At 46.0% G+C, this 24000-nt stretch overlaps 2 protein-coding genes across 8 annotated transcripts in view; one reads left to right on the top strand and one right to left on the bottom strand.

Moving 5' to 3' along the window:
* Nucleotides 1-24000, top strand: part of macrod2 (mono-ADP ribosylhydrolase 2) — a 497711-nt gene that overhangs the window by 77708 nt on the left and 396003 nt on the right. The window lies entirely within an intron of this gene.
* Nucleotides 3622-15184, bottom strand: flrt3 (fibronectin leucine rich transmembrane 3). Its single transcript, XM_042065447.1, has 3 exons — nucleotides 14881-15184; nucleotides 7208-7991; nucleotides 3622-6053 (listed from the first exon to the last, which is right to left on the bottom strand). Exon 3 carries the CDS (start codon nucleotides 6008-6010, stop codon nucleotides 4064-4066), a length of 1947 nt encoding a protein of 648 aa, XP_041921381.1. The 5' UTR covers nucleotides 6011-6053; nucleotides 7208-7991; nucleotides 14881-15184; the 3' UTR covers nucleotides 3622-4063.

Here is a 24000-nt window from a genome sequence, read left to right as displayed (position 1 = left end):
TCATCATTCTGAATAACACATGTGCTTTCTATATTTTAATTGTTTGCCATCCCCTGGAATGCAGATTTGATTTCTCTGCTCAATGCTTATAAATGCAAAATAGTCCTCATCTGATATGGTCCCGTCAGCGTTAAACAGTCTCTACTCCATAGGACATCTATCAACACCTGGCTTCATTAATAAGGCCTATTCACATGCTGAGATGTGGCTAACCATTTGTTAAAGTGTTTTATTGTTGCAGTATCTATAAATCTTTCTCCTTCTGGTTGAATGGCAGACTATGTGTCTCTGCTATGGCCTTCGTTCATTTTTCACATTTCTTCCCTGACCCCGCTTTCAACTGTCCCTGGGTGACCTGCGATTAGTCGTATGGGCTTCTGCTGCCATGTTTAGGGTCTCTTTAAAACCATTGAGCAGAGGTCACTGGGGGTCAAATCATCAGTGGTCAAATGAAGGTCTCTGCTTGTGCTTTATAAACTTCAGCCATAACGTATGGCCTTGCCCTCGTGTCCGTCTTTCAGAGCGATCGATCTATAGATGCAGTAGAGAGTTCTTTCATGAGGAAAGTTCTAGGTAGTATCAACGTTGGTAAATGATTTCTCTGAGTTCTGAAAGACATGTGGAGGATCGAGCAGTGCATCAACAAAGAGGTCAAAAGGGCGACTGGGTCACATCAGGTCATCAAGCAGTGAGCGTGTTTTTTTTTTCTTGCTAATCTTTGTCACCAGGTTAAGCCAGTTCGTTCAAAAGCAGATTAAAATGTGATATTTCTAGATGTGTAAATATAGTGATATTTTATCCCCTTTGTGGACGACCGTGGGTTCAGTATACAGGAAAGAAATGTTTCTGTGAAAACTCTGGTGTGCCTCTTTTGTATCTAAGTGCTGAAATGCTAAGAAGTCATTAGAGAGACCAGGGAGTAATTTACTTAGAGCAGACAAACCATCAATAACGGACACACACACACACACCACACCACACCACACCACACCACACACACTTTCTGGTAAGAGGCAGAGCTCCTAGCTAATGAAATTGAGGTGATCTCATCTGTTCGGAAGAGCTTGATGCCTGAAGTCCCGGGGCCGCGTGTATGACAAATGCAAAACAATGTCAAGATTAAAGATTGGCCCAAATGTCCAAGTCAGGGGAATTACAGATTTAGCCAAGAAGGCTGATTTTAGTCCCTTATTTGTATTCAGTGGGTTCAGGAAAACAGGACAGAAAGCATTTCGATGCTAAATAAGCAGGTATGGGTGTTTTTTCATAGACCTTTAGTTATATCCTGCTATTTTCCACAGAACTGAACTGAAATATTATCATTAAATGCATGCTTTACATTTTAAGTAATCAAAACAAGGAAATACAACTATTACCCAGCCATTAAACTTAAGACATGTTTGTTTTTGTGGTGCTGAGATCAGTTACACCAAAGAACTTGAAGTGACCATTTCTTTGTGTAGTGACAGCCATGCAGTTATGTGCTCTTAAATAGCTCTTTATCTGCCAGTAACCAAACATTGTTTTTCATAGAGCACTATGTCTCCACAATCACAGACCACAGAAAGCAGATACATTCAAAACCGAACATTCACAGTTTGGTAATATTGCCCTGGGAACATAACTCTCGGTGGTGGCTTTCAGATTTGTGGGGGAAGAGCGACGGTCATCAGAACATCAGAATCAGAATGTGAATAGAGTTCTGTTCTCTCTGGGCAGCGGGTGATTGGTTGAGCCCTAGACAAAGCCCTTTGTTTTAGAGGCATGTTGTCACCGTATTGAAGGCTTTTTATTAAGCACAACCACACTCAAACAGAACGCAGAAACGAGAGCAGTTTTTATAGAAGTGAAATATCAACAATCGCCTGTGTGAGACAGGGTTTTATTAAACAAAAGCTAAAAGCAGCGTAAGAGCCTGTGTGTGCACTTTCTTTCACTGCTGATGTGATGTGATATATTTAGTGCAAAAGGACGGTCTGTGTATACTTTAGGTTTGGATCATTCCTGGTGCTCTTAACCTCTTCTCTGTACTGTAATTAAAGTTGTGTGCTAGTGTGCTCTGCGTATGTTTCGAGACGTCGTGTGTGTGCAAGCGTGGGGGCACTGACGCACTGTGAGTGTGTTCGCATATGTGTCTCGGGTATTTCTAGTGCTTTATCTTGGTAAGCATCTATTCATGTGTGAGTGCGTGTGTGTGTGTGACAGAGTGTGTTCATGTGCCTTATATGTGTGCATGTGTGTATCTGCCTGTCTCAGTGGGTGTCTGTCTGCCGCGCCTGTGTGTGCGTGCGCACGTGTGTGTGTGTGTGGGCCATGCATAAATGAAAGGCAACAATGTCTTTCCGCCAGGGGCCTGGAGCTGTCTCGGTGTTTACGGCCAAGCGCAGCGTGCTGACAGTCGGCCCCAGCAGGGCCTACGCCACCCTCCGTATGCTAGCTAGTCATTAGATACATCTCCCCCTGTGGCTGCGAGGCGCATCTCGCTCTGTGTCTCATCCCTCCATAGGGCTAATTTAGCTTCCGCAGACAGTCACACTGATATTTCCCCACTCTGGCCAAACCGATAAGTCATACATGGCTAAGCCTCACAAAAGATCACTCTCAGCCTCAAGCAGATGCTGCTCTATAGAGCAGACTCCCTGTACTGCGGCATTGGTGTCGTGGTAAGGAAAAGTGAGAGACTGAGAAATAGACAGAGAGAGATAGAGAGAGGGTGTAAGCTCTACTTGGGTTCAGGGTGCCTATGTGGTGGTAAGAGAGACCATGTGCTTAATTTTTATCCACTTTTATTTTGTAATATGACCAATATTTTATCATATTCAAGTGTGTATGAAAAAAAGTTAAGTCACTGATTTATTCTTTCAAAAAGCTAAATACATTAAGCATTGGATCAAGGCACATACAAGACAGGCCAAAGGGCATACAATGCACTTTGGTCTTAAGTTGTAAAGAACAATAAAATTGTGGCAACATAAAAGTGGCTTAAATTGGAAAAAATACAAATAATATTTCTTATTAAAAGAACAAAACAAAATAAAAAATTGCGGACACTTTGTATTCCAAAAAAGCCAAAATGTAATTCTTACCATATCATTTTTTTACTGCCCAGAATATATGACTTTTGAAGGGCATTCTTGACATTTATGGAACACTGTACTGAAAGCTCTGATGTTGTTGTTCTTATTTTTCCTTGTTGACTTGAACAATTGAGATTTGTTTTCTCCTGTGTCACCTTGTCTGCCCTGGTTTTTACTGAAAGACCACCATCTCCTTGTAAAATATATCTGTGTGCTTGAATGTCTCCTGCGCTGTGCTGTGACAGTCAGTGGCGCTGAAGACACAGGAGTTTAGTCCAGGGAAACTGTGCTGTGGGTCTGCAGGTCCCACACTACGTGGGGTAATCTATCTCCACAAGCAAAACAATGTAGAGAAATATAGTCTGAAACTACTCCACCTTGGTTAACTCTTTAACTAGGATTCCAGACACAAGCCCTGCGTTGCCTTGAGGATGCATATAATGCAGTGTGTTCTTCCCTAGGCAAGACAAAATGGCCGGATTCCCTCCATGTATTTACTCTTTAGTCAGCTGTGCCCTATTTTCCCAAGGTATTCATGATTTTACCTTTCCATTTGTTTTTTTTCTGACAGAAACATAGCAAAACGAATGACCTGTGCTTTATACTACAAGTTCTCTAAACTCTGATTGTTCAACACAGCAATGAAAACCCACTTTCACAGTTGACAAGTCATCATATTTCAGTAGAACACAACGTTTTTAATTGGTCAGAAACCTTAAGGAAAGGAAATACAGTACAAATTACTACAAATCTCTAAAATATAGAATTGCAGTTTGTGACTGCATTCACTGCCAGCTCAATGATGGCCTGCAATTTGAACATTTGTCTTTTAATAAATTGTCCTTAAATATAAATTATATGGCAAATGTACAGAACATTGCTTTCTCAGTCTTTTTAGATCCAGTGTGTTGCAAAAGACCAACTATTTCTCAAGTCACTCATTCATGATCAAATGTCTTTTTTTCTCCCAAAGTCTGTGTGGAGTATCATGAGTGAGAGTGGTCTGAATCTGGTATTCCACTGTCTCTGAAGCTTCTGTTGTTCATACTGTTCTTCATGTCGCTGGGCGGACTTTTGTAGAGACTCAAGCCATTAGGAGGGAAAATAGTGTGTATCACAAACTCCTCCTTGGACACGGGAACATGATTTATAGGTATCATCTGAAAAGAAGCCTCTCTAATCTCCAGGATGGAATTGTCCTTCTTTGTTCCGGCCTCGGCATAGTCGTCCTTCCTCCGCCGGCCCTTGTTGTACGTGCAATTTCTGGAAAACAGAGAGCCGTTCCGGTGCACGTACCAGCACACCAGCGCCAACATGATGATGGCCAAAAGTGCTACGGCCCCACCGATAATAGCAGCTAAAGGCAGACTGGAATTTTTGTAAGGCTCCTTCTCCTGCTCCCTGTTCAAGGTGGTGGTGGGGTTGTACGCTTTCAGGGAACTGGTCTCTGTCTCTATGCAAACGGGTGCCTCGTCCGACAGGTAAATGTTACTAGTCTCCATGGGAACCATGCATATCCGATAGGAGGACTCGGGCTCGAGAGCGGTGAGGAGATACTCCGTTCTCTCCCCCTGGACGATGGTCTCTGTGATGGACCCAAAGGCGGGGCTGTGTCCCAGCTTTAGCCAGCTGAGCCGCAAGGCGGTCATAGGCTGTGACACCCTCCAGGAAATGTGGACAGTCTCTGCACTGCTGGACTTGACGTTTATAGTGATGATCTTTCTCCCAGATGGCGTTGTGCTACGGTAGTGTTTGCTTATATCCGGCACTTTGACCACAGGTCTTTTAGTCACATAGGAGGGCCACTGTGGCTTTGAGGGGGGCAGCGTGTTAGAGACCGTTGTGGTTTCGTAGATGGGGGGTACATCCTCGTCTGTGCAGTCAAACTGCTCCGTGGATAGATCTTTGATAGCCATGCCTTTCACCTTGTCCGGGCCCTGGCACATGAAGCCCCGCACATTGACCTTTGACGGCAGGGTGCGCAGCCAGTCACGGACCCACTTCATGTGGCAGTTGCAATACCAGGGGTTGTTCCGCAGCAGCAGCTGGGTGAGGTTATCCAGGTCTTCGAAGACACCCAGGGGCAGGCTACTCAGGTTGTTGCCGGACAGGTCCAAGCGATAGAGCTGCCTCAGGTAAGCAAAAGCCCCAGGTGGCACCCGGTTGATGTGGTTGTCCTGCAGCTGCAGCTTCTCCAGGCTGTTGCCAGGCAAGTTGGCTGGTGGTGACGTCAGCGAGTTGCGCACCAGTGAGAGCTCTGTCAGGTTGACCAGGTTCACGAAGGCCATTTCCCCGATGCCCCGGTTGTTGAGCAAGTTCCCGTCCAGAACCAGCCGCTTCAGGTTAATGAGGTCCTGCAGCGACAGCTCGGAGATGGAGGAGATGCGGTTGTCGTCAAAGCGCAGCTCCTCGATGGACATGGGTAGACCGGAAGGGATCGTGCTCAGGTGGTTGCGGGACAGAAAGAGCAGTCGCAAGTGGATACTGTCCCTGAAAGCCCCCTCCTCGATGCTCACCGCTGAAACAGAGTTGTCGTCCAGGTGTAGCTCCTCAATGAACGGGATCTGAGCCAGAGAGGAGTGGGTGATCATGCGGATGTTGTTCTCCTGCAGGTGAAGCTCCTTCACGTTTAAAGGCAGGTTGGTCGGGAACTCATCCAGGTTGTTGCAGTATAGGTAGATCTTCTCCACGTTGACCAGCCTGCGCAGGTCCGTGGGGATCCCGGCACTCTTGATGCGGTTGTTCTGCAGGAAGAGGACGGTGGCGTCCTCTGGGAGGCCACTGGGGATGGAGGTCAGCTCGCGGTCGTTGCAGTAGATGAACGTCCCGTCGCAGCGGCATTGGGAAGGGCAGGTGACCAGTGGCCTGGCCAGACACAGGAGTAATCCAGCATGGATCAGGAAAGTAAGGAGGAATCTGTTCGGACACACCATCTTGAGAGTCGTCTGTTGTGTAGACTGATTATGCCGAAATCCCCTGGAGGAAAGGGAAAAAAAACAGAGGAGAAAATTTAATCCAAAAGGCCTTTTGAGGAAAAGCACTATCATGCTCTAATAATTACGGTTTGTATAAATGCAGCCTCAAGCAACTTTTCTTTCTAAATGATGCAATTTAAGACACCATGTTTCCTGTTAAATTAATCAGAAGTGGCCACAGATATTGTCAAACCAGGAAACAAATTAAAAAGTACAAATGTGCCAGTGCCTGTGGTGATTTAATATTTTCATTAAAGTCATTTTTGAGGAAAATAGGTACAAGTGAAAAATAAATGGCTGTTAAAATGATGTTGAAACCCATTGCTGTATGAGCCTGACTTTGAATTGAGTGCCTGTGTATTTTTGTTGTCCTCCTCGCTGGCTTCTGTAATATAATAGCTGGAGCAGGGTCTAGTTGTTTTACACATTTCCTTAGTGAGACTGTGTGTTTCAAGGCTGCCTTTCATGGCAGCAGACTGCACGGGTGAACAAGTCAGGCCTTGTTGATTAACTGTTGTAAAACCCTCCTGCTCTTTCACCCGGCTTCTCTCCCGGATTTGCATCCGTGGTGAGGCATTTCAGATTAGGCTTTTCCCTTTTTCACAAGGTGTGGAGAGGAGAGAAAGAGATAAAACATTTCTCCATGAATACTGATGGAGAAGTAAAAAGGTGTGTAAGCTATTGATTTTCTGCTTTGTTTGAACTGTTAGGAATTTTGGTTCTAATCACATGTAAAATAGTTTCTCAATCTAAATGTAATCTCCTGAATAAATGCAAGACCATTTACTGGTGGAATTACTTGAATTGATTATCTTGAATTGTTACCGCAGACACATAAAGCTGTAAACAGAGAACAGCCTGAGAAAAAAGAAAAAAAGAAATCCAAATCAACAGCAAATCTTTTCCACTGTCTTTTTTTGCAGTTAATTCTAAACAACACAATATGTGAACTACTTTTGTTCCTGGCTTTTTTCCTGGCTGGTGTCTTTTTTTCCTGTGTCTACTGAAGTGTGTTTTTCTATTTAATTAGTCTAATACTGATTTATTACTTTAATTATGCGCTGCTGTCGTGACCTCTCTTCCTGCTTTTCTCATTAGGAACTGTGGTTTGGTCAGTCAGGCGGAGAGGGGCACAGCCATTCATATTTGTCATACCTGATTTAAAAGAACCAGCAAATCCTCTGCAGCCACCAGCAATCCAATGAGGCCTTTAAGCTCCTCTTTCTTGTTCCTTTCTGGAGCTGTTTGTCCACGTTGTCTGAGGGGTCTCTCTTGGTTAGATCCTGACCCGGCTGGTATTTGCTGAACTGATCCTTGTTTATGCGGCTGACCTTTTGTGTTGTACTGCAGTGTCCAGGGTTCATGCCATCAAAGGCTTTGCCATGGTAGATAAACCTATAAAGAAAGCTCCTCTGCTGCTGAGACGAACCTCAGGCTTCCTGCTCCGATGCTTGCATGAAATTCTGAGAATATTAAAGAAAAAAACAAACGGCGCATGCAGAATCCCTTTATGTGCTGGAGCAATAGCTTGGGCCTCCAAATTAGACCCTTTTGTGTTGGTCAGAGGCTCCTTGTTGAGACGGAATAGGCCAAGACAGCAGTAGATCCTCTCCCCCTATGCGGACTGAACCTGGCATAGAGGCCCAAACTAAGGCTGAGCCATGTCAAGCTGCCCGAATCAGAGGCTCAAATCCAGCGCCCGCTTACTTCCGAACGCCCAGCCCTCCGGCAATCCCAGAATCCTGTTCTCTCGCTCCAGGCTCTGGCATGAATAATGTATCCAGCCTCGTGGCTCTGAGGGAACACTGTGCACTGGCGTAGTTGTCGTCGTTGACGTCAACGTCGTCCCGGTCCCCTCCTCTCTCTCCTCGGGAACCTGCGGTCTCTCCTGTCAGACGCCCACTGAGTTTCCCATGCTGCACCTCTTCTTAGGTCACTCCTTGGAAACACAATCAGAGGGGAAACACGTTAAGTCATCTCACGTCTTTGCAGGCAGCATTTCCCAGCTAAATTCCAAACTTGTCATATAAACCTAGTTTGCTGGTCCCATATCTGAAAGGTCTTATTCGGAGAGGGTGGGAAAAAAACAGTTGAAAGTTCAGTTTTCTGGTATAACATTTCCACTCAACACTGCCTTTGAGAGTGCTCTACAGACTTGAATTCCCAGGCACTGATTTTAGTGTGCCGTTACAGCTGATTGCTGTACAGATGCCCATTAAGTTAAATGGAAGATTACATTTCCTAGCTGGATACAGTTTTGCACCGCACTGTTGCACTTAAGTAAGTGGTTGGATCCTTAAAAACAACATTAAACAACACAAAATAATTGTCACTATCACTGTGCCCAAGTCAAGTTTACTGCCACCGTAATCATAAAATAAAAAAAGGCTTCTTGGCTTTTATTTAAAGGGGAACAATATCTATTAGCTGTTTAAGTGAGCAATAACTGGATAATTAGGCTTATATTTTTAAGGTAGATATCTAATTTATGAATAGGTCAACATAAAAGATGTAAGAAAAAATGCATTAAACCAGTCTTTATGCATTAAACTAATTTCATGCATAGGCTTACTTCTAAATGAGTTCATGAGTAACATGAAGAGCAGTTATATAAAGCACATTTCTTCTGGTTGTTCAGCTGTTCCCGGTGGGGGAGATGGCGTTTAAAGCTTATGGTGTTTCTCTGTGCCAGCAGATACCTTTGCAGTTTGGCTTACTTTGGCTTAAGTTGTCTGCCTGAAATATAGAGAAGGCCACTATTTGTGAAACCTGGATTAGAAGGACTGTTTGGGATTTTTGAAAAAAAAAAGAAAAAAGAAACTTGCCCCCCTGCCCACTCTGGTGATTGTGTGCATTAGCCTGACCACCTCTAACCCTCGCACTCCCCCACCTCCCCAAAACCCCAACCCCCCCTCGGCTGGTGATGGGAGAAAAGAATTTCTTTGCATATGAAAAGCTACAGTCGCTAAGGCTCTGTCACAATGGCTGTGGGCGGGTTGTTCCAGCTTTGCTCAGTTGTCTGGTGGATTGTGCTTTCAGTGTTTTCGCTCTGCCTTGCTCCTGGTTGTAAAACGAAAATGAGAAAATGGTTGAATATGGGGGAAAGATGCAAGGGGTTTGTGTGTGTGTGTGTGTGTGTGTGTGTGTGTGTGTGTGTGTGTGTGTGTGTGTGTGTGTGTGTGTGTGTGTGTGTGTCTGCGGGGTGTGTGTGTTGGGCGTAAATCTGACTGGAGCTTGATCAATGCTGATTTTTTTCTAAAGCACAGCTGCCCTGTCCTCTGGACACACACACACACGTGTGCACTGGACCCTTCAGCCAACTTGATGAGCTACCGGAGCAAGAACAAGAGAGGAAAAAAACCCACAAATGCCCTCACTCGGGTTAAAAATGTACATGGGAAATGAACCTGGCTCATCTGGACCTCTCATGAATACCAAGATGGCCATCTTATGCTCGCCACCTCCAGAGTCCACACACACACACACACACCACGACCACCGTACACACCCCTGCCCCCATCTGCTCCCTCCCCTGGCCTACTTCAAGCGCAGCAGCCTTTCCTTACACAAGCGTGTAAAAATAGAATTTCCCTAGCCAAAGCCAAACGACACAGGCCCTTTCTGACAAACACAATAGTTTGCGTCCTTGCCTGGAAGCCTCCCCGTGCCCTGGCGCTGCTAACCCCTCGCTGTGTCAAACAAGAGGAGGCAAGTCAGGTAACACACACCCTGGCCACTTAACAGTTGTAGTCCCTGACAAGAGGGGAAGATTAGGGAATTGAGAGAGACTCGGAGTAACTCGATTAGGAGTCCAGCCAAAGACAGAGTCTAATAATACAGCCCTTCCTTCTGTTGTATCTAAATACAGTGGCACATCGCGCTATTGTAACTGTAGATTAGAGGAGAACAACAGATGTGACCTTAGTATACTTCAAATGGCCTGATGGGCCTATATAACGTATAGGCATAGAAGAGCGGTTATAGATTCCAGGGCCAACCATGAAAATCCTGTGTAACTCCACAAGCAGTTATTTTCTTGTTTTCCTTCCCTCCCCTAAATAACATATTTAATTTGCCCTTTGCCATTTTAGCTTTAGTCTGGCCCTGCTGCAATCAGTGTTTTCACTGTTTTTTTTTAACTGCTCTCACAGTTGTTTTTCTCTGGTAAAAATCAAGGGTGTTGCTTTTTTCGCACATTTTGATTGTGAAGACCAAAAATCATTCTAATGATATGAATTATACAACAGCAGCATAACACAATTGAAATTCTGATTATGTGTTTTAAATATGCATCAACCTGAATCCCGACGATATTAAATTTGTATACTAGCAATATATTAGCAATACATTTCCAGATATAAGCCTGGGCAATGTATTGCTAATTTATGCGAACACACTACACTGCCAATGGTATAACAAACATCTGTTCTTAGGGAGTCAGGGCTTACAAGTCCGCTAATTAGAGTGTGATGGAGCTTTTCCACGGACATTAGCTGACAACAACAGGCAATGTGGCTAGAAGGTCTGCGAGAGGACAGCCCAGATCGCTACACAGGCCGATAGGCAGGTTGTTGCTTAGCAGGCAAACAGTAACCACCACCGCCTCCCTCTAAAACAAATAAATAAATACAAAGGAATGTGAAAATAGAAAATAGCTGTAGTCAGCGTATGTATTGTATGTAGTATTTCTGGAATATTTCCGCCACTGACTTAAGGCTGTTAATGCGTAGCTCCGTTAACCAGGCCGGCCCCGCTGTGGAGGTGATGAGTGCCAATTTCTTAGTCGGCCTGGCTAGCTGCTTTTTTCCACGCTCATCGGATTTCACCAAAGTAGCTGCGGCCCATTGTTCATTACAAGGCAAGCATGAGGGCCTTGGAATCTGCTCACGGGGAGCCCAAGCAGGGTCTCCTCTCGTGGCCCTAGTCTGTCTCTCCTCTCAGCATTATCTGCCTTTTTTCCATTCGGTTCAACTTTTAAGCCCCCACCCCTCTCTCTCTCTCTCTCTCGCTCTCGCTCTCTCTCTCTCTCTCTCTCTCTCTCTTTCTCTCTCTCTCTCTCTCTCTCTCCTTTTACTCCACTCGTACAAAACAAGGTTTTTCTTTTGTGTGTGAGTGTGTGAAGCCAAGGAGCTGGGGGTTAGAAGAATTCGGTGATGGACACCTCTCTCTATCGGTTTAATAAGATCCTTAAGCCGTCAGGAGATTTTTCTAATGGTCAGACCTGCTTCTGCTCCATTGCTCTGCACTAGTGGAAGTTAAATGGAGCATCTTGGTCCAAAAACTGTGTGTGTGTGTGTTACAGGCACAGCAAGCCAGGCCCAGACAGAGCGGTTCACAATGGGCTCAACACACACTAATGTGGTCTCTAAGCTACAGTAACTGGGCAAAGGATTTCATGCCCTGCAGACAAACGAATATGGATAACACATGACGAGGGAGAATTAAATGGAAACAATTTCATGCCTGCCAAAAAGTATTTCAGAGCACATTGTATCTTTAATACAGTAATACTCAAAAAAAGAGAGAAGACAAAGTTTCACAAGTTTCTCAAGCTTAAAACAATGAAAATTGTATAGGGAAGCAGACATGATGAGTATTTTCTCCCCTATTTATGTGCAGTATTTAGGATTAAGATATTAAGATTATGGTTAAGTTTGACTGCTTAAACACTTATGTCAAAAACAAATATTATCCTAGTTTCTCAAATAAGAAATAACAGTCTTTGTGTTGTTGCCTTCTCAGAGTTAGTATAAATGAATACAAAAAAGGGAGGTCTACCAAGCATGACTTGACATTAAACCAACGATATAAAATGATCTAGTTATTTTTAGCTTTGGCCTCTGTTCAGTATGGATCTGCTTGTGTCTGGTTCCAGTTGAGAGAAAACAGATTTTTCTTCCCCATTAAATAATAAATGCAGCACCCTAGGCCAGTTCCAACGGATTGGCCTTTCTACACTGTGTCTCTCTGTGCACATGTTCACAAGTCACTCATGGATATCTTTTCCTGCTTTGCTATTTAAAATCACAAAAAAGGGACGATAAAAACAACAAAAAGGAAAATGATGTCGCCAACAAGAGCAGGAACAAATGTTTGGACGTGGCTGAAATGTAAAATGAGCAACTAAATTCTGTATTTTAGAGCTAAGCAAATGATCACACACACACACACACACACACACACACGCTCCCCCACCCCCGTGTGTCCCCAGGCCTCCGTAGGCAGAGAGGAGTCTGGGGGCAGACAGGGGGTCTCGCTGTCTTTTGTGCCGGCTGAAAAGAGAAGGTCTGCGGCAGCTGCGCTCCTTTTCCCCACTTGGGGGTGGTAGGCGCTCCTGCATGAGGCTTGTGTGAGGAGCCCAACAGACCGTCTAACTGACTCGTACACATCCATTCACACACACGCACACAGAACACGCAGTAAGACTGGTAGAGCCTTAATTGCCACGCGTACGCACCCCCTGCTAAGCCAGGGTGTTTGTTGTAGCCAGTGGACATGTAGACAGACTCATTTTGATTTGCCTACACTCTGCTGCATGTGGGTAGGCTCTGACAGGGGCAGAAATTGATGTATGTTGTATTTGCATAAGCTGTGATTCACCTGTTCCCTATCTGTCTGTCCATCTCCAGACTATATGTCTAGTGAATTTTAGCCAAAGCATATTAGTTGCAAAAAGTTGCTTAAAATGTATGCTTAAAAATTAACTCTGGATGGGGAAGAATAGACAGACCTAACTTTGATTGCCTAGTTTAGGTTAAGGTTAGGGTCCGACATGAGGGCGGAATTCTGTCCGACTATTATTTTTTTGTTTTGTCAGGGGCACAAAAGGTGACTGACTCCCCTCTAAAAGCCTGAAAGACTCATCCATTTAGCGTTGACTCCCCATGAATGCAGTGGGCCACTGCGATTTGCCTGTGGTGGTCGACACTCTAAACAATGGGCCTTCTCCATCTGTAGCTGCCAGTAAACATACACTACAGCCACCGTTAGCTTTTCAGATCGGACGAGCGCCGAGTTCTACTCTCCATTTTGATTCAGCCACAGTGAGAAGTCACTACTTGCTTGTGTATTTGAGGTGTTATTGGCTTTGAAGTAGAAACACAGTGGTGTTTGTGTTGACTCACAATCAAAGAAGGGAGATAGCTAAGTGGGGGTTTGACACCATTTCATCAAGATCAATGGCATGGTTAATTTGATCTGCCCCTCTAAATAAGTCACACACCCAAATGTGTCTCTTTTTCTGTTGAAATGTTAAATAGAAGACCGGTCAGAGGGGGGCAGGAGAATGAATAAATGTCTGCATAACCCTTAAAATATATAACTCTAAATAATCTTAAACACTATATAGCTAACCTTCTGAAAATAAAGTGAGGAATAATTGTAGAGGTTGCCGCTGTGTCAATTTGCAACTAATAGACCTAACACGGGCTTAAACCAGTATCAGTTCAATGCAGATTTAAAAACCGAGTTAATCAGATCTATCTGATAGAGCTGGGGGTTATCGCCTAAGCAGGGCTTTTTGCCGATGGATGCTTATTGAGACCAGACGATATTTATCTTAACAGAGCCGTGATAGTTGTGTGGAACCGCTTCAGGCTCGACGGCACCTAATAAGCTAAAGTCTACGTGATAATATCAACACTAGTCTTATCCAATCTGATGGACCCTAATAGATTAAAAACAGACGAATTATCGCATATCTGTCAGGTCTGTTTGCCTTATGCGCAAAAGGATATCTATCCCTCACAATTTACAAATCAGACGAAGTACGTGGCTGAAAATCAGATGCCACATGAAAGGAGACTTATCAAGGCCTTTACGTCTGTTTGGTTTAATGAGGGGAATACAAACAGCCACTGGTCGACAACAGCATTTACCGGATTTCTCCCAGCAACACAAGCTGCCCCGTGTGTCAAGATCTGCATCTCCTATAGGCATCGTAATTCCAGGCACTCGCAGAGCAGAGACATCCAAAGCTCGGTCTTCGAAGGCATTGCCAACAATCTACCCCGCTTTCTGCTTTTTTTCTCCCTGTCGGAGACTGTAGTTGGGTTTCACACCCGTAACCAATGGCAAAAATATAGAAGATAATACACAATTCTCAAAGTCGGAAGTTTTCTAGGCCCCTGTTGCTCGCGCTTAATACGTAAAGAAAAGTCGACATTGGCACAGTTTGGCCCTTTACCCTGTGCCAGCGACGTTCATTGCCATAACTCCAAAATCTATTTAGAAATGCAGATAGTAACAGAAAGAAGGGAAAACCCTGCAATGCCCAGGGTAAAGTGGAGCGATGTGTGTTTGGATCACCGTCTCCGAGCACACGGAGTCCACGAAAAGGGAGAATTGCGCATAGACGACAGTGGAACAACTTATCTCCTCTAATGTTACTTAAACGGCGAACGGTTTCAAGAATCGTGACAATTTATGATAAATATGCAACTGAATGAAAAAACTGGTCTCTGTTTGCCTATGTATTCTACAGAGACCCATGCAAAACCCTAGCCTACTGCATTTTGTGTTTGAGTTCAGGCGGTGTATGATGTTATATTCATGATACTAATTTGTTCCTGCGTAACGTCTAGGTATTAGTTTTTGGTGGAGAAAGCTTTTTACGCACAGTGTTAGTGAAGTCTGCTGAAGGTTGGGACTGATGTTGATGCGTGTGAAATATAAAATTAACGTTAAATGTAAACACCTCCTCCCATTGTATAAAATAATCATGGAATACAATACATATAGTATGTAATTTTATTGTTAGTAATAACATTCAAGTGACGGATCAGCGCCTCTCACAAGAAAGCAACAGATCCATAACAATGCACACTTACCTGGGGAATCAACAACTATAAAGGGAAACCAAAAATATCCTTATCAAAAATCAGTCAGCCAGTAGAGTAAATCCAACAGGGTGAAATTATCGGTGTTTTCAGATCCAAAACCCAGTCTCGCGTACAGAAATTCTCCGCAGCAGCAGCGGTGTGGTCGCACTGTGCATGTGTGTGCGTGTGCGTGATCGCTCGCGTGTGTGTGTGACTCTGCGTTGTGGTGTCCTCAACACACTTTTACACTCGCACACACTCCTTTGGCTCTGGAGAGGACAGGAGGACTGGCAGGACAGATCGGCTGCCTAGAGCGCACTACAAGTGTGAGCCTACATCTGCCTCTAGCTCTGCTTCAGTAGAGCGCTGATGTCATCGGTGGGAGGGGCCTTATTCACTTTCCTCCCCTTCCCCAGTCCCTCTTGCTCCTGGTCTTTTCATTCCAGCTTTTCAGCGCCTGTCTGCGGGTAGGCCTGGTGACCACTAGGGGGAGCAGGAGAAAGTGAGATGACTTGTTTTGCGCCTACCTCATGTGTATGTGAATAAACGGTAAGAGAAATACCAGGCGCAGAAAGAGGAGACTGTGAGGGGCCGTGCAAGCGGATAGGTGTTTGTGGTTTTTCAAAGTGTGTGTAGTGGTAGGTGAGGTGAGTGTGTGGGGGGGGGGGGGGGGGGGGGGGGGTGAGTGTATGTGCGTGAGAGAAAATCTCTTATTCTCAGTGTGAGAGAGAGTCTGAGTACTTTTTCAGGTATTGCTTTTTGTGTCTGTGGACCCTGCTGTTATGGTTATTGTGTGTGTGTGCATACATGTAAAAGGGAGATATATAAATATATGTAATGTGTTCCTGTTGTACTCGTGGATGAATGCTAATGGACGATTCTCTACCTCAGTCCCAGAGTCCATGTTTTGGTTTTATATTAAAAGCATCAGGCCAACAGAAACAACCCTCTTCAAATGTAAAAGCCACTCTGTCACCATACACATCGATGCTGCTGCTGCTGACAGCACGTTGCCAACAAGTGTGGTTTCTTCTGGTACCATACGGGGGCTACAGTGGAGGAGACCCCAGAATAAAAGCCCTTCTCCCTGCTGCCTCCATGCCTCCCCCCTCCTCTTCTGTCTGCTCCTACCTGCTCTCTGTCTCCTGAGGCAGCCAGTGTCTCAAGGAAATGCGATATGACTCTTCTCTCTCTCTCTCTCTCTCTCTCTCTCTCTCCTGCTCTCTCTCTCTCTCCACATTCATCACTCACTGATGTAATTTTTTTCCCTCGCTGTTAATTGCCCCCATCAGTCTCTTGGTGCTTTTGATATCCTACCCTCTCTCCTCCATTAGTCTTCCCATGACACCACTCCGCCAGCACTCAGACCGCGGACCAATCAGAGGCGAGCGCGGCGGTCCTTGAGCGGGGCAGATAAGGCCGGGGATGACCTCCGCTCACCCCGGTGTGTGCGAGTCAGCTGTTTTTGACAGGGGAGAAGAGCTCGGAAGTTAAGCTGCCATTGTCCCCATCTGGAGAGGCTGTTTGTTAGCCTGAAACGGCCATCCTGCGCAAACCTTAACATCTGCCAGAGCCCTCATTCAGACAAAGTGCTCCACTTATCAGCTACTTTTCTTTTCCTTTTTTCCCCCTCTCTCTTTCTCTTTTTCTCTGTGTCCCCTCATTATGACGAGGAGGCGTCTGTTGTTACCCAGCACTCGTCTTTGTGAGAGTGTGTTTTGGACTGGCCTGAAGTGGCAGAGGTGATATTGAGTTACCATAACCTGCACGGGAGCCCTCAGAGGCAAACTGTCCAGGCTGTCTGCGGAATGGAAACCGGAGAGGCCCAGGTGTTGTTCCCGACAGGCAGAGTGGGTGTTGGGGGGGGGGGGGTTCAGAGGGGTTGCAGTGGGATGATGGTGGTGGGGGGTCAAGCGAACTGCAGATTTGTAGGTGAGAAAGGGTCAGACTTGATTCTCTTCAACTGGGGGCCCAACCCCCCCCCCCCCCCTTCACCCAGTTATTGAACCCCATCCTTCCTCAGGTCAGACGCCCCCCCCTTCTCTGACCGTGCACTGATTCCCTCTTCTGCATCCTACCCGGGCCTGTCTGTCAGCGGCTCCTGATTGACTCTTGATCGTTCAAAGAGTCCCGCTGGAGAAGCCGTGCCAGTGTCCGGTTACTGTTATCTCAGAAGCCGAGCTGTGGGAAGGGGGGGTGGGGGGGAGGGGGTGGTGTTGGCCTGGGGGTCTGCCGTGGTAGATCACCTCTTGTTTAGGGTAATGGACCCCTTGTCTTTCCCTAGGATGCAATTTACCTTATCAGAGGTATAGGGATGTGTTGTGACAACAGAAATATCTTTGAAGGAGCTGCATAGCTGTGTCAGTGACTCTGTGTGTGTGTGAGGGGTGGGGTGGGGGGTGGGCATAGCTAAGTTTATTAAAGCACTTGATTTTGGTTAAGTGTGTGAACAAGAGGGCTTTTTGAGTCGGCACTAAGTGGACGTCTGCGGAATCCTCCGCTCCCTCTTTGGGCTCTCAGTGACACATTCCTGTCTGGCCAAGGTAGAATTCTTCATTTAATTTCCTCCTGTCGTTAATCTGTCTGGTCTCTTTTGTCTTCTTTGTTTACCTTTTCAAGTACTCAGGTTTGCCTTTTCCACACACCCCCCCCCCAACAAGAAAAAAACACAATACACCTAGTAGCATAGGTGGACTAGGTTGCGTATTTGGCGTAAAGTAGACAAATCTAGTTTCCAGCTTTAATTATATGTGTGTTTTTTAGCCAGGGAGCCTGAGCCGTACTCTGTGCCTGTGTCTGGTGCGAGATTTGAGAATTATTTTTCTTCGATCTCCTGTGTCTCCACTTGCTCTTTGACTGGAATACATTATTGATGGGCTCTCACAGACCTGAGCCATTGCCCAATTAAAGGTAACATGGAGCAGCCCGTGCCAGAAAGCTGCTTGTGTTTTTATCCTTCTCTCTCTCTCTCTCTCTCTCTCTCTCTCTCTCTCTCTCTCTCTCTCTCTCTCTCTCCTCCCTCCCTCTTTCTTTTTCTTCCCTCTATCTCATCTTCTCTTTCTTTCTTTTTGTCTCTCTTCCTCCCTCTATTTTTCTTCTTCTCTCTCTCCCATTTACCTTCTGGTTCATTTCCATATTCATCCACCACAGGCAATTAGCGGTGATCTCTCTGCTGCCCCCCCCCCCCCCCCCCCAAATCCTCCCCTGTCAGCCGCGAGACCTTTCCAATATGGCCAAATGTGAAATCCAGGCCTCCATCCAGAAAAGGTGTGTGTGTGTCTGTGTCTGTGTGTATGTGTGCGTGTGATTTGCAGGTGTGTAAAGAATCTGTGTGATGTGTGGGAAGCTTGTGGGTGGGTTGAACATGTCATTGTTTGTGGTATGGGATTGTGTGTGTCTATGTGTGCATAGGGTGCAATTGAGAAGGCCTGTGTGTGTGTGTGTGTGTGTGTGTGTGAGTGAATAGGGTGTAATTGAGGGGGGATGTGAATATGTGAGTGAGTGAGTGCAGTTGAGGTGTGTGTGTGTGTGTGTGTGAGTGCAGTTGAGTGTGTGTGTGTGGTGGGGGTCGGCAGTGTACATGTCAGCGCATTGTACAATCTGGGCCCCTGACTGGGCCTTTGTGTGAGTCAGGCTCAGTGAGTCTGCGACATGGGACAGTAGCTCTGGGTGAATGTGCTGAATGTCTTTGAGCCGGTCAGCAGCACAGCACAGCACAGCGCTCCAGGCCCCCTGGTCTCTTTTCTAATGCAGATTCCAGATGTTTAGCGTTAGCTAGCTCCCCCAATTTCCCCTGGGCCATGAAGATGGAGTGGGGAGAGAAAGGGATAGAGAGAGAGAAAGAGAAAAACAAAACCAGGCTAAAGAAGGCTGACATCCTGCTGGTCAGATCACCCAAGCCAGGCCAACCCCAGGCCGGGGGGGTGGGGGGGGTGGGGTGGTGGTGGTCTGAGCTAGCAGCCTGTCTCCTGTGTGTTGTATGTTTGTCCAGGGCTCGGGGAATCCACACTAACAGCCCCTCTCGGCTCTTTCCCCTTCTCCCCCTCTTTGTCTTCTCTGCTTGTTTTTCTAACTCCTCTTGTCCTGGCCACAGGGAAGGAGGGACAAAGAGAGCTCACAGAGGAGTCAGAATGGGGGGGGGGGGGGGTAGAGGGTGTTTGGGGTCTTTAGGAGGGGGTCTTAGGGAGATTTTTTTTGGGGGGGGGGGAAGGGAGACCACCAGTTCCTTGTCAACCATAAGGAAAACCCCTGGACCCCCCTGTGTGCTAATGAGCTCTGAAACAATGCCCTGTGATCAGCTTAGATAGCCCTGGCCATCTTGTAAGGTCCATCGGTTGAGAAGAGATGGTGGGGCTATCAGCATACAAAGCCCGGGCCAGTCCACACACAAGGGCTCTAATGTGGGCCGCTCAACCACTCCTCCCATTCTCCTCTTCCCTCCCTCTCCTCTGTAATTGGTTTACAGTTTCAGCCCTAAATCTGTAATTAGCCAACTTACCAACTTCCTTTGGCCCTTTTTAGATAAATGATGCTTTTTATCAGGTCAGCGAGCGTAATTCTGTCTGGGAGTTGAAATATTGAAAGCGGATCTGGTTTCAAAAGCGGTTTTCCGTAGCTGGCTGGGGGCCGGCTCTTTCTCTCTCCCAATTGTTGCCATGCTGGTATCTGACGGTATGATGAAAGCACCCGGCGCACTCTCAGGAGCCGTATCTTATCACCTGTTATCAAAGAGCTTTCTCTCTGTGTCGAGAAACAACTCAGGACCGCACGGAGGAGGAGGAGGAGGAGGAGGAATCTAACGTCGTCTCGGTAACGACTGTGAGTATGCGGGAGGAAAAGGAAAGGAGGTGATAAAGAGCTGCTCCACTGGAGCCCTTCACATCCCACTTTGACACGGCGCGATGAGAAGAGGGAGTGTTCCACTGCACTGATCACAGAGGGCTTGGACTGTGCACACACACATGCGCACACACACACACACACACACACACACACACTCTCATACACATGCATCACACACATACACACATACACATGCACACACTCACTTATACACATGTACACACACACAAACACAAACACACACACTCATAAACATGCATCACACACACTCATACACACACTCATACACATGCACCACACACTCACTTATACACATTTATAGACACACACACACACACACACACACACACACTCATACACATGCATCACACACACACTCATACACACATGCACATGCACACACTCACTTATACAGACACACACACACACACGCACACGCACACAGTGCACGTAGAAGCACTTGTAAGCATGTGTGTTCACAGTCCTATGTTGTGCACTTATTGCGTTGTTTAGGCGACACCGTTTCAGGAATGGTAACATGAAGAGGCGTTAGAAACCATGTTCCACCTCATCATTCCTTGCTCAATAAAACATTTACATACAGAGTGTCCTCCTGGATCTCTCCTGATTTCCATTTCTCTCTCTCTCTCTCTCTCTCTCTCTCTCTCTGTCCCTCCATAGCTGTCTCCCTGTAAATGAAAGCAAAGCTGTCGTTCACAGCTGTTCCTCGCAGCAGCCATTTCCGTATCCATCATTAAGGACGCACTTGTGCCTAACACACAACATTACTTCACTGCAACACGTCTGCTGTGAATCACCGTGCTGCTGAAAACAAAGGCCCAGCTATTGTGCTTTAATGTGCCACAACATTCCGCCCCGAAAAAACCCCTCTGCTCAGCATGGAAGCCAACCACCCTTCACTGCTCTCCAATAGTTTTCCCCTTCGAGTTCTCTCTCTCTCTCTCTCAGTTGCTCCTTTTAGACCACTCGTTCACCCTTTTCATGTGGTATGTTGTATATTTGAAGGGGCTGGTTGGCTCTCTAATCTTTAATGAGCAGTATTGGCATCTGATGGTAGGTGTGTGCTAGTGTGTGTTATTAATCGGAGGACCAGAGGAGGCCGGCTCTTGAGCTCTCTGGGTGCTGGTCGCTGGGCTCTCACTGGGCTCTCGTCGAGCTCTCGTGGGCTCTTGCTGAGCATGGTGACTATGAATAGTCCACCTTCACCATAGGAGAGAGAGGGGAAGGCTTGATCCAGTCCAACTCTCCATGTTGTCTCCTGTGCCCTGTCTCCTGTGTGAAGCCTCTGGAAGGGGAAAGGGAACAGGATGGCATTGATTTTGTTTTTCTTTTCTTTCCTGTGACGTGGTGTGTGTGTGTGTGTGTGTGTGTGTGTTCACATGTGTTTGACATGTCTGTGTGTGTGTGTATCTGCACGTGTGTGTGTATTTGAAAGGGTATTGAGAGAGGCAGAGGTGCTCTGGTGTGAAGCCATAGCAAAAAGGAGAGAAATTGGAGCCTCTGTCTCTCACTCTCCCTCTCACACTTAGTGCCTACTATCGCAGAGAGGATCCCTGAAGGTGTTGCTGACGACGCCTCGGACTATTTTAACCTAGCAAAGGTGCCTGTGTCTGACACCATCCCTCTGGCGTACAGCCCCTCGAGTGCACGGCCTGATCACACGCTCCTCTTAGACCGCAAGAACAAAGTGCGGACAGGCCTGCCTGTGGTGCCACTCGGTCCAGGCCAGGCCATTTTGTACGACTCTCTTCTCCTCAACCCATACCACAAATGTGATTCCCCACTGAGTGGAAGCTACTGTGTTGGAAATACAAGGGATGGCTCAGTGTCCTCCAGTCCAAGTTTGGAAAGCTAGTTTTTGTAGTCCAAGTTTATTATTAAGCTTTGTCTTAAATGTTTGTCATTGATGGATACACTTAAATTGTGTATGCTATTTGTGATTATTTTCTGTCACATTTGTTGCTTAGAGAACGCCACTTGTTAGGCCCCTAGATGGTTTTTGTTTTTGTTCCTGCTGTCCTGCTTCACATTCCCTTTGCAAACTATAAAATGTAATATAATGTCATATGTTTAATATACTTGCGTTTTTATACAGTAAAATCAAGAGATGGTAAATGAATGAGAAGAAGGAATGCTGAGTGGAATGGCCTTGTGTGTGGGAAGCATGGGATAACTCGATCTCCTCCAGTCCAGGTGGTCTGGTCTCTAATGTGTACTCACCTCTTCCTGTTATTTCCCTTTGGGCACTGGAAGAGACTAGGCGGCTTGGGCTGGCCTGCTTTTTTGGAGTGTCAAGCTACTTATAGCAAATTTCCCCTGTGTCACATTTCCTAGTCGGCCTCGCTCCGAAACAGAAAGGGAAGAAACATTAGCCGCGCTTATCATCATGTCCTCGCTATCCACCGCATAGCTGTAGTGTGGCTTTTTAGAAAAGAAAAAAAATGAAGTGAGAGTGGATGCCTTTGGAATTTCGTCATATTCCCCACAGCCTTGCAATCTTCAGTGAAGGTAGTGGTTGCTATAGCTTTGTAAGGTCACCGTAAAAAGGGCGAACATGACATTTTCCACTGTGTGTGCACGTGAAAGTGTGTGGGTGTGTGTGTGTGTGTGAGCGAGCTAATGTACATTGAGATCATCTCAGCTGAGAGGCAACCTGCCTTATGAGTGTGATGGTTCTTGTCGTCGCCCTAGTATGAAGCCGGCCCCACACTCCGCTCATCTGTGCATGTTGTTTCTGCGTGGCGTGGTGCGGTCCTCCCTCTCTCTCTCTCTTTCTTTCTTTCTCTCTTTCTTTCTTTCTTTCTTTCTTTCTTTCTTTTTTTCTTTCTTTCTCTTTCTCTCTCTCACTCTATCTCTCTCTCTCTCTCTTTCTCTCACTTTCTCTCTCTTTCTCCCTCTCCCCCTCCCTCCCTTCTTCTCCCTCTCTCTATCTCTTGTCTCTCACGGTTTTGCTTTTGTGTGGTCCAGTCTGGGCTGCGGCTTGACTAAAAGCCCTCATTTCATCTGACCAGCAGGACACCCACACACAGAAATCACTTCCAGTTAAAGACTAATGAATCAAGGTGTTTGGCGGTGCCTTTGAAGAGGCGTGGAGAGCAGAGCGCGGTGGTGTGGAGGAGGAGAAAGAGGAGGAGGAGGAGGAGGAGGAGGAGGTGTGAGAGAGAGGGAAGTAGTGAGATGGAGGAAGTGAGGAAAGAACAGAGGAGGCCTGGCGGGGTAGGTGTGTGTGTGTGTGTGTGTGGGGGGGGGGGGGGGGGGGCTGTTCGCTTAAGCTGAAATACCTTCCACTCCAGTGCTAATACAACACAGACAAGGCCGTCTAATGCCACATGAGGCATAGCTATAGCTGATGTGTGTGTGTCTTTGTTGTGGTATACAGTAGGAGAGTGATTCAGAGTTTGTGTATTGGGTTATGTAGGGTAAACAAGCAGCAGTACATTTTCAAGAGCTCCAACATAAAAGTACTCATTGACTCTCTAGATTGTGTGACACACACACACACACATACACACACACACACACACACACACACACTCATATTTTTGTTCTGTAAGAAATGCACTGGAACAGTACATCTCTGCCTATGCTTTCATAGTGTCTATGAGCGTAGTGTATGCTTTTTGTACTGTATGTTAACATGATTTGAATTGTTCTCTATGTGCTTTTGTACATACAGTATACAGTTAAGTTCTCCTGACAGTAAACCTGGCAGGTCTTGTGGTCTTGTCTGAAAATGGATGTGATTCATCATGTAAATCGATGTCTGCTGATTGAGTGGCAGCTGCTGCATGCTACAGAAAAGCTTCTCTGTGAAGGGCTTTCAGTAGTTATTTTCCTCATTTGTTTTAAAGGTCATTCTGCTGAAAAATGTCAGCCTCCTCTATGTGGATGCATTAAGCAATGCGATTATATTAGATGGTAAAATACCACAGTTATGGCGAGCCTGGCAAGCTTTTCTCGTTCATATTACCCAGCCTAAATCGACCTGTCAAAACAACAACAATAAAAAAAATACTGTTAAACGATGACAAGCACTTAAAGCCGAGAAAAGCTGGGGGACAAAAGCATCTCCTCCATTTTGTAAACACACAATTTTTGGTGGCATTTGGACTTGGGTGTTGCTCTCGCTCTTTCGGTGGGTAAATTAGCTGTGCTCGAGCACCTGTGTGGCTTGTTAATGCTCGGATCTCGTTGTTCCGATTACATGCACAATGCTTGAGTGGATATCTAAAAGTGTTCAACGCTGCAAGCGTAGCTGCTGCTGCA

The sequence above is a fragment of the Alosa sapidissima genome, chromosome 16, assembly GCF_018492685.1.
Source record: "Alosa sapidissima isolate fAloSap1 chromosome 16, fAloSap1.pri, whole genome shotgun sequence".
In the NCBI taxonomy this organism is placed as follows: domain Eukaryota; kingdom Metazoa; phylum Chordata; class Actinopteri; order Clupeiformes; family Clupeidae; genus Alosa; species Alosa sapidissima.
Note: the sequence above shows the minus strand (reverse complement) of the source record. Positions and strands in the feature narration are given on the sequence as shown.